Source organism: Nilaparvata lugens, chromosome 4 (assembly GCF_014356525.2).
Source record: "Nilaparvata lugens isolate BPH chromosome 4, ASM1435652v1, whole genome shotgun sequence".
NCBI classification, from domain to species: domain Eukaryota; kingdom Metazoa; phylum Arthropoda; class Insecta; order Hemiptera; family Delphacidae; genus Nilaparvata; species Nilaparvata lugens.
The window spans coordinates 63,584,483-63,595,237 of NC_052507.1; the positions used below are offsets into that span (position 1 = coordinate 63,584,483).

Genomic DNA, 10,755 nt, shown 5'->3' on the forward strand with positions numbered 1-10,755 from the left:
AACGAATCACAAATGCTCTTGCTACAGTTAACCGTGAGATGCTTAGTCGTGTGTGGTCAGAATTTGACTACCGTGTTGATATCTGTCGTGTTGCAAATGGTGCACACATTGAACATCTGTAAATTTTCAATAAAAACTTCAAGAATTCTTCTATGTAATCATGTAAGTAATGATCTAAACTTTTAAATAATAAATTCTCTACAAGCTATTCAAACTGTCTATTTCATTTGTAATCACCCGGTATATGTAACCTTATCTAAATTTGGGAGAGGACTAGCACAAGGTTACCTTATTCTCCATCTTCTTATCATTTTGATGATGTACTTATTGTATGAGTCAATAAAGAATCATATCGCAGTTCTGAATGGATCAAGAAATTATCAGACATTAAACATTACTATTTTCATAATGTTGGCTTAATTTATTATCCATAATTATGTATTCGCAACTAGTAGTTTTTATAATGATATCAACTGGATTCCTAAACCATAATTATTATGTTATTATTAACAGATTTGGGATATGATTGAATTCAGCAGAAGACATCTTGAAGATGGACATCTGGCGTTCATGTGGAAAGATACAACCTTCAATTACGCCTACTATCTATGGTTTGAGGATGATCAGGTGAGTTCTGAAATCCTTAGTTGAATTTCTTGATTTTTTCAAATTTCTCTGTTGAAAAATTTAAATGAGAGTTTTGCTTATTTCTTTTGTTTCTATAAGAAATTTGGTTTGTGGTTCCCTTATGATAAAATTGGTAAAGGTGCGTACAGACTGTCGCTCTCCTCCGCAACCGAACGTCACTCCAGCAGAGCGATTGATGATCGACCGGGGAGCAACAGTGGTTCGACCGGGGAACGCGAGAAGATCTAACATCTTCCGTAACGTTCATGATGGGTGCGTGGGCGGTGCGACTGTGGTTCGATGGTGGTACGAGGGCGGTACAAGGGAGGAGCGTGCTCGTTGCGGGTTGGAAGCATTAATATGTGTACGCAGCTTAAGATATAACTGGATGAATGATTAGATGTTTTAATGTAGAGATGACAAAATTGAACTGATAAAATATTAGGTTATATTAAACTGATACAATTAAATAACCTAAATAAACCTATTTTAATTATAGAATTATAACTATTTATTTAGAATGATAACTATTTATAGAATTCAAACCTTAAATAAAGTGATACAATTAATAAACAAACTAATGCAAGTTGAAAACAGGTTGTTAATCACAGGTGGCAAATATCAGATGATTCGCCACAATTCCATTGTTACTCGACTATCTTATCTTATTAATCTATATAATATAAAAGCGAAATGGCACTCGCTCACTGACTGACTCACTCACTCATTCGCAGAACTAAAAATCTACCGGACCAAAATCGTTCAAACTTGGTAGGTATGTTCAGTTGGCCCTTTAGAGGCGCACTAAGAAATCTTTTGGCAATATTTTAACTCTAAGGGTGGTTTTTAAGGGTTTAAAGTTCGTCTTTTAGCATGTATATTCTTCTTATTCCAATCTCCTAATTATAATTGAAAAATGTTCATACCATATGTTAATATAGTATGTTATAGTCTATAATCTCTATAGATTATAGAACCATAATCTAGAGAGAGTACCTCTTCGAAACAGTTGTTAACTGGTAACTAAATAAATAATTTTGTCAGGTTTGCATTAAGTTGAGTTGACTTTGTTAGGTTGGCACCAAGTTGAAGATTGAAATGCATTTATCGCGGAAAAATTGATTGGGCACTGCTACTTCAATCAGAGCTATTGCTGGGAATATTATATTACTAGCCGTTAGGCTCGCTTCGTTCGCCATATCCGTTTAGCCAGACGTTTAGTCTGGACCCCCGACTGGATCGTCCTAACATATGATAAAAAAAATGCTCAAATGAAAAATGCAGGCGAGCGAAGCGAGCCTGCTGATCTCATTCTTGGACGATCTAGTCGGGGGTCCAGGGGGCGGAGCCCCCTGGCTAGACGATATGGCGAAAGAAGCGAGCCTGACGGCTAGTTGTATATAATATAGTATTCTGCACTATAAATATGATTTTTCAAATTGAAGCCTGAATCTACATTTTGAATTCGATAGCATTCTTATCCTATCAAACATTATTATTCATTTAATCATTCAGAATTACACAACTTTCAGCAAAGTACAACAGGCTCACGCCAAAAACAGTTTCAATTCTAATTTATGCAACAGTCCTAATGTATCTAGGTTATGTGTCACTTCAACATTCTTCAGTTACACACTCAATTTACAATTCAAAACACTCAAAAATCATTTTTAAATTAAAAAAATACTTCTAAATTGAATTAAATCAATTAATAATTCAATAAATCAATTTATTTGGCAGAGCCAAAAATTACATTGATAGGATTGTATTACTCATGTTACAATGTCGATCATTTGTATTGTATACTCTGGAAATTTTATGAAACTATGTGAAGTATTGTGACTGAACGTGTCTGATAATGTCTTGTCTTGTCTTGACTAACTGGTGTGGGACCAGCTTAAATGTTGTTCTTTAATTGAATATTAATAGTTATTTGTGCAACTAGTGCGCAAAGTGACAGTTTGCTGCACCGGAAGAAACGTTTATGCCCTCGCCTACGGCTTGGGCGGAATGGTTTCTTGAGTGCAGCAGAGGAACTTTGCGCACGTATTTCACATTTAATTTTTCCTACAGTTACAATTGAATATGAAGTGGGTAATTATGGATAAAATGATGGCTGAAATCCATCAAATGTTTGTGTGTGTGATGATGTTATTAATAACAACCTTAATTCATTTAAAAATTAATAATCCAATTGAAGTTGAAAATTCTCAGCCAAAGTACTCATCTTTATTCATTCAAGAATCAGAAAAAATACAGATAAAACAAAAAATTCGCATTCAAAATACCATACACGCCAACAGCCGGTTGGGATGACTGCAGAATAGCTGAACCGACAAGCGCGCGACCTAGCGGGGAGAATCGTACCTAACTTCGTTTCATCCAATTAAAAACAGTATTCAGATATTTAGACATGGTTAACTTACTAAATTACCGAAAAATTATATAAGTAAACTAAAAAATATTTATAAAATAACATAGACAACAGAAAATATTTTATTGTAGTATATTCTAATGTTATTTTATTAATTTTATTGACATGGATTTCGAACGGTAATTATTTAACCTGAAAATTCGAATTTCATAATGTGTGTTTGCTACATTTCTCATTGCTTATAGTTGAAATAATTATTACTGTCAATAGAAAATAAACATTATTTATTATTAAATGATGATAAGTTATTATTTAATTATGATTTAGATAAACATTATTCTTGTTTTGGATTTCTAGATTGGGATCTTATCATAAATGTAGGGTAGCCATTGAAATGATTCTTATCTAAATCTAACCACAGTCATTGTTACCAACCTAATTTTTGTTTTCGTGCACTAATCCTCCATATAACCCACCAACTATTTTGTGTTGCCATATTGCAAATCTGGAGTGCAGGAAAAATTTTTCCCGCGCTAGAGCGGAAAAGTGATTCTTTGCGTTCTGTAATCAGTGCAGGAATGGCCACTTTTCAAGGTAACTGTAGGAAAAATAAAATCATGTAGGTTTTTGAAGATAAATGAATAATGTTGTCTGGTACTTCAGAGAGAAATTACAATAATATACTTTTCATTGATTTTTAGGGATCACCAATCAAACCGAAAATTTGCCCAGCCAATGCAATCAAAAGCCTCCCGATTCCAGGAATACTAGGAGAAGATTTCTATCAGTGAGTATAAAATACTACACATTTTCTCATATAAGACTTTGTATATATTTTTGGAAGAAAATTGAACTTGAACGTTTTACAGTAGAAACATAACTTATTTTTTTGGACATTTTATTAATTTATCAAAATTTGGGAATGGAATAGATTTGGGCCAAGCCTGTTGTTCCTTCCTAATCATATTTATATGATTTGTGATTCTGTCCACGAATAAATAAATAAATTCTATTGGTGTGATTCTACATTAGCAGATATTTCAAAAAATATCATGATCGCACCAGTAAGCATGTAATATGGTGAGATCCACCTTATGAAGTCAGTGGAAATAATAGCACGGCATGGTTGCCAATTCTCTTCCAGGCAAGGATAGCAAACCAATGTTAATGAGGTGCTGACTTTATAAAATGAATCTCACTATAGGCTATGAATGGCATTGTTACGATATTGCTAATCCATTTTCTCTCACTTATCATGGACTTAAATTTCAATTTACCTTGTAGTTAAACTGTGAATGGTGTGGAATTTAAAATAATGCATGAAAATAAACATTATTGACCGAGCGAAGTGAGGTCTAAGATTCAAGTCTACGGTTTTGCATTTCTCTTTATTTTTAAATGTTGCGCATTTATGGCGAAACGCGGTGATAGATTTTCATGAAATTTGACAGGTATGTTCCTTTTTTAATTGCGTGTCGACGTATATACAAGGTTTTTGGAAATTTTGCATTTCAAGGATAATATAAAAGGGAAAAGGAGCCTCCTTCATACGCCAATATTAGAGTAAAAATCTGGTGTGGCGCACTCACACAACTTTCCTTGCCGTTAAGAAAATTGATCACTGACGCTAGTGTTCCCGCGCATCTCAAGTCTACTATTCAAATACTTGAGCCAGCTGGTGACAGGGCAATAACGCTGGAGACATACATGAGGTCTGCTATCTCTTCATAGTGAATGATTCAATAGAATCAACAATAATTTGCAATTGAATAATCACATTTTCTCGAATTTAAAGCTTATTTTCAATTTTAGGTGAAAATGTTACTGAACATTAATTGTAGAGATTTTCATGCTCAATCTACTCCACTTGATTTTTTTTGTTTCAATTGTATCTGAAGCCTGATAATTGGGAATCTATCTGCATTGATGGGGCGGAGCTCCTGAAATTTTTACAGATATGGGACTTGTGGCAGTTGATAGAGCTTATCGATGACTATTTTAGGTATGAGTTTGATCAAAATCGTTGGAGCCGTTTCCGAGAAAATCACGAAAAACCCTGTGTTTGACAACATTTTCGCCATTTTAGCCGCCATCTTGAATTGCATTTGATCGAAATTGTTAGTGTCGGATCCTTATAGTGAAAGGACCTTAAGTTCCAAATTTCAAGTCATTCCGTTAATTGGGAGATGAGATATCGTGTACACAGACGCACATACACTCATACACACACACACACACACACCACACACACACACACACACACACACACACACACACACACACACACACAGACCAATACCCAAAAACCAATTTTTTGGACTCAGGGGGCCTTGAAACGTATAGAAATTTAGAAATTGGGATACCTTAATTTTTTCGGAAAGCAATACTTTCCTTACCTATGGTAATAGGGCAAGGAAAGTAAAAATCAGACTATAGAATTATTCATCATAAATCAGCTGACAAGTATGCTGATAAGCTGATTAGCTGATAAGTTATGTTATTTTCACAGAGCATGGCTTAAAAATAAAGGAAATAAATCAAGTTAGGATTCCAGGCTATTCACTGAGATCAGAATTTTGTAGAATAGCTCATAGAAGTGGTGGTGTATGTATATTCACTAGCAATGCTAAACATACCCAAACTTATGAACTGGATTTTGTTAAGAGATTTTCTGTTGAGATGGATTTAGAGGTGACGGGACTAAGGTTAAAAATTGATGATCGATTTGAGGTAGCAGTGTTAGGTATCTATAGGTCACCAAATGGAGACTGGCAAAAATTTTGTGAGCTGCTCCATACACTTTTGGAATTACAACCGCTCGTTTCACAAATGTTATAGTAGTAGGAGATTTCAATACCGATTTTGCCAGGCAGGATAAAATGACAGAGGACATTAGAGATATTATTAATATGAATAATTTAGAAATTAAGGTCCACGAATATACAAGAGAAACTCGAACTTCACAGACAATTATTGATAATATCCTCACAAATATAGAAGGTTGTAATGTCAGGTTAGGTAGCTCAGATCTGTCAGATCATAACTATCAAATTTTAGATGTTAAGCTGCAGGGCCAGAATCCCAGCAGAAAAAAAACTTTTGTGAAAGAAATTCAGCAATATGAGCTAGGAAATATAAATTGTTTGAAGCAGGAACTGCTTCAAGAAAATTGGAGTAGTGTTTATAACAGTTGTAACCTAAATTACAAATATAAGCAATTCATTGATACTCTAAGATTTCACATTAGTGTATGCTGTCCAATAAAAAAAGTCAAAGTAAAAAGTAAATTAAACAAAGTAGATGAATGGATAACTGAAGATATTCTTACTCAAAGAAATATTGTTAGGGAAGCTTATGAGGAATTTAAATTAGTGAGGGATGTTCCGAGTGAAGTCAAATACAAATGTCTAAAGAAAAACTATGCAAAAGAAGTGAGGAAAGCTAAGTGTAAGAAAACAGCTGAAATATTAACAACTAGTACCAATTTTAACTCTGCTGTTTGGGAGGTAATTAATAGAAATAGGAGAGCAGCTCAAAAAGATACAGTTACTAATGTCCCTAGGATAATCGATGAACATAGAATTTATATGGATGATAGTATAGACATTTGTAACTTTTTCAATAAGTATTATCAACAGGTTGCATATAATCTCCAAAAGTCACTGAACACTAATACTTATAATACAACTACATTAAATGCTGAGCCAATTGAAAAGGTATTTAAATTTCATCCATTATCAAGAGATGAGTTGTCAAGAATAATAAAAAATTTGAATAACAAAAAAACAGTAGGATTGGATGGGGTCTCAAGCAAAATTTTAAAAGAATGTGAAAATGAATTACTGGACCTTTATTGCATCTCCTTAATACTTCACTAGAGCAGGGTATTTTCCCTGATGATCTGAAACAAGGAAAAATTTTGCCAATTTTCAAGAGCGGTGATTCTGAAAGAGTTGAAAATTATAGACCCATTAGTATTCTAAATGTAATAAGTAAAATTTTTGAAAGAGTAGTTTTAAATAGGCTATTGATGCACCTGGAAGAAATTAACTTCATATGTGATGAACAGCATGGGTTCCAGAAAGGGAAATCTACTAAGACTGCAATAGTATCCCTTGTTGAAAGACTAATAGATATAATAGATTCAGGTGAGAAGGCAGCCGCAATATTCTTGATTTATCCAAAGCTTTTGATTGTGTGAACCATAGAATATTATTGGAAATACTAAAAACTGTAGGTGTGAATGGTATAGAACTAAAATGGTTTGAATCATATCTCATAGGTAGAAACCAGTGTGTTGAGCTTACCAAGGTGGATGGGAATGAAATAGTAAAAATTAAATCTCAAAAACTGGAGGTCCAGGCTGGAGTACCTCAAGGCTCAATTCTGGGTCCCTTACTGTTTCTGTTGTATGTGAACCAATTACCAAAAGAGTTAAAAGATCACAGAGCTCTGTTGTTTGCTGATGACACATCGCTTATCTTTAACAATTATTTATTAGATAGTCTAGAAATAAATGCTTTTACTGGAGTACAGTCAATTGTCCAATTCTTGAAGCAAAGGCAATTAACAATAAATAGTAAGAAATGTCAATTCCTACAATTCAAAAGTAAATATAATTCAGTAGAGGATAGAGAAATAAATGTGTTTGTAGAGGAAAATGAATTAGACCAAGAAGAGAAAGTAGCATTCTTGGGAATTTATTGGACAGGAAATTAACATGGCATCCTTACATTGAGAGGATATGTAATAAGATATCATCTGGAGTATTTGTCCTGCGGCAGCTTGCTAGGCTGAATGATAAAAAACTACTGTTAACTGCTTACCATGGACTTATACTATCTCATATTAGGTATGCTATTTTAGTATGGGGTAATTCATCTCAACAAAATATGGACAGGGTGTTTAAGATTCAAAAGAAGGCACTCAGATGTATAGAGAAAGTGAATAGGTTAGACTCTTGTAGGCCTTTATTTAAAAAGCTTGGTCTATTAACTGTGCCATCTTTGTATGTATATGAAGTTGTAATGCATGTGAAAACGAGTGGTGTGATCCAGAATTCAGATGTTCATGAGTATAATACGCGAAACAGAGCAGATTATCATATGATGGGTCACAACAGTAGGTTATTTGAACAAAAACCAGATTATATTGGTAGGAAATTTTATAACAAGCTACCTCAAATCTTGAAAAGTAATGATGATTTGAAGATTTTCAAAAAACAAATTAAAAAATATTTAGTTGATAGAGCTTTTTATAGTGTACAAGAATTCCTTTCAAACCTAAACTAGGTTGAACTACTTAGTGTTAGAATTATTATGTAATAACATGACTTGTCTTATACTCCATGACTGGAGTCTTTAGGACGTAATCTAAAAAAAAAAAAAAAAAAAAAAAAAAAAAAAAAAAAAGTGATTACACAGATGTGTGGAGAAGCCAGTCTATTACTGTATTTGTATAAGGTCTATAGTTTCAATCAAAGACATTAAAGAGGTATGCATCTTTAAGCTGGGTTTACACCAAAGTTATTAACAAAATGGTTATAACTTAACCCTTATAGATTCTATTAGATTGAACGGAAGTTGACAAACAAATAACAGTTTTTAAGAGTAAATTATGATTCAACTGCGAATTGTGATTCAATTGAATCAACTAGAACAGGTGACATCAGATACTTGTGGATGAGAATAATGCTTGAGGTCTACTATTCACAGAACTACTAGTTGAAGATACTTTATATATTTTTAATAATACACTTCATTTAATGAAGATGATGATGTGTGACCACACACGAAAGCATGCTCCTGCAAAATATTGATTTTTATCATAAAAATAAAGTAAATTATTGACAATATCTCAAGTCTCTCCAATCATTTAATAATGTTTGCGAGATCATAAACTGCGCGAGGTCTACTGTTCACAGAACTACTAGTTAAAAATGGTTCTCAGATTTATATTTTTATTTATAATGTATAATCATATTCTATTATTTATCTAATTTGGTGACAATGTTTGGCTTGCAGGCATCTAGTGGAAGCCTGTTTCCCGAAGTGGAATCCACAGAAGGTTCACTGCTTCGAGTTGTACTGCATCCACTTGGGTCTGGCCACCTCGTCATGTGTTCTCGACCAATCCAGGCGAATCGCCGCCACCGTCTGGGAGGTCACAGGTCAACACGGTAACCGGTAATCCAACGGTAAACCACCGTTAATTACCGGTAAACCACCGTTAAACACCGGTAAACCACCGGTAATCACCTGTAAACCACCGTTAATCACCAGTAAACCACCTGTAATCACCTCTAAACCAACGTTAATCACGGTAAACCACCGTTAATCAACGATAAACCACCGGTGAACACCACCGTTAATCACCCGTAAACCACCGGTAAACACCGGTAAACCACCGTCAATCAGCGAAATACCTTCAATTTCATTCAAGTCACTCGGCTCCTATCAACTCGTAAGGTTTCTTCACACTTAGCTACGCTACGCAGAAATACGTCCTATCATAGTGAAACAATAACATAAGTAGATATCCCATGGTATAGAGCGTTTATGTCGCAACTTTTACTGTTATCTCAAGCCGATTACTGTTGATTATTGTCGATTTTTACTGTTTTGTTGGGGAGAGAGTGTATGAACGGCACAATATGAGAGACTACCAGTGTCACACAGTTTCAAGGGAAAGAGCTACGTGGACTATCGGCTTGAGATAACAGTAAAAGTTACGACATAAACTCCCTATACCATGGGATATCTACTTACGTTATTTTTTCTCTATGGTCCTATCTTCCAATGTTAAATCCAAGCTACGAATTTGTCCCGTTCACAACGGCGTAGTGTACAGTTCATAAATAATTCAAATAGCTGAAACTTTACACTAATTTCTCTTTATTTTATTTTGTCTTAATTTTTCTAGTTTTTCAAAATCTTATTTTAGCGTGGACTACGACTATGTCCCGTTTCGGAAAGCCAATTTTCTGACTCCAGCTGTTGAAAGTCTAGAACTTAGCTAGATCCCGAGCTTGGAACCCGGCCCACAGTCATTCCAACATTAAGGTGCGTACAGACTTTCGCTCTGCTCCGCGGTCGAACGTCACTCGAGCAGATCGATTGATGATCGACCGGGGAGCAAGAGTAGAACGCGAAAGAGCTAGCATTTCCCGTAACGTTCATGATCGGAACGATTGCGGAGCGTGCGCGGAGCGTGTTGGAGGCGCGTATATCTGTACGCACCTTTGTATTTCCCAAACATCACATTCCATGTTATTAAATAAGGCTTTAACAGGTTGAAACGATCATTCCATTCTGAAGCTCTCTTAATATTAGTTTAGTATTGATTTGTAAATAAGTTTTCCTCCACCTACTGTCTAAAGTACTTACTTTACTCCCTGAAACATAATACTAGAGTGTCACTTTTTCGCTCTCGGTAGTAAAAAACAGAAAAACTCCCTAGGGAGGAAAAGTGACTCCATTTTAAATAACATGGGAAGCATCTCTATTTTAAAAACTTACATGGTAATAGGTTAGAAGGTCTAAGCTCAGATGAGAAAGCGTAATAGAGGTGTCTGTCATTGAGTCAACTGAATTCAATACCACAACCAGAAATTTGATCAACTCATGAAATATATGTTTTGTATGATATTATATTCTTAATATTAGTAGACGATAAGAATTTATACAATTTTTAAAATATTTTATTCTATTCAAAATACCAGCCAACAAATATTTTTGATCTGCAATTCAAATCTG

At 34.5% G+C, this 10,755-nt stretch overlaps 1 protein-coding gene across 1 annotated transcript in view; it reads left to right on the top strand.

Moving 5' to 3' along the window:
- Positions 1-10,363, top strand: part of LOC120348844 — a 35,719-nt gene extending 25,356 nt beyond the window's left edge. Inside the window, exons 9-11 of the mRNA XM_039427059.1 lie at positions 514-627; positions 3,703-3,788; positions 9,025-10,363. Of these exons, the coding sequence (XP_039282993.1) occupies positions 514-627; positions 3,703-3,788; positions 9,025-9,190 (366 nt within the window). The 3' untranslated portion in view covers positions 9,191-10,363. The remainder of the gene's footprint in view (positions 1-513; positions 628-3,702; positions 3,789-9,024) is intronic.
- Positions 10,364-10,755: the final 392 nt, after the last annotated feature.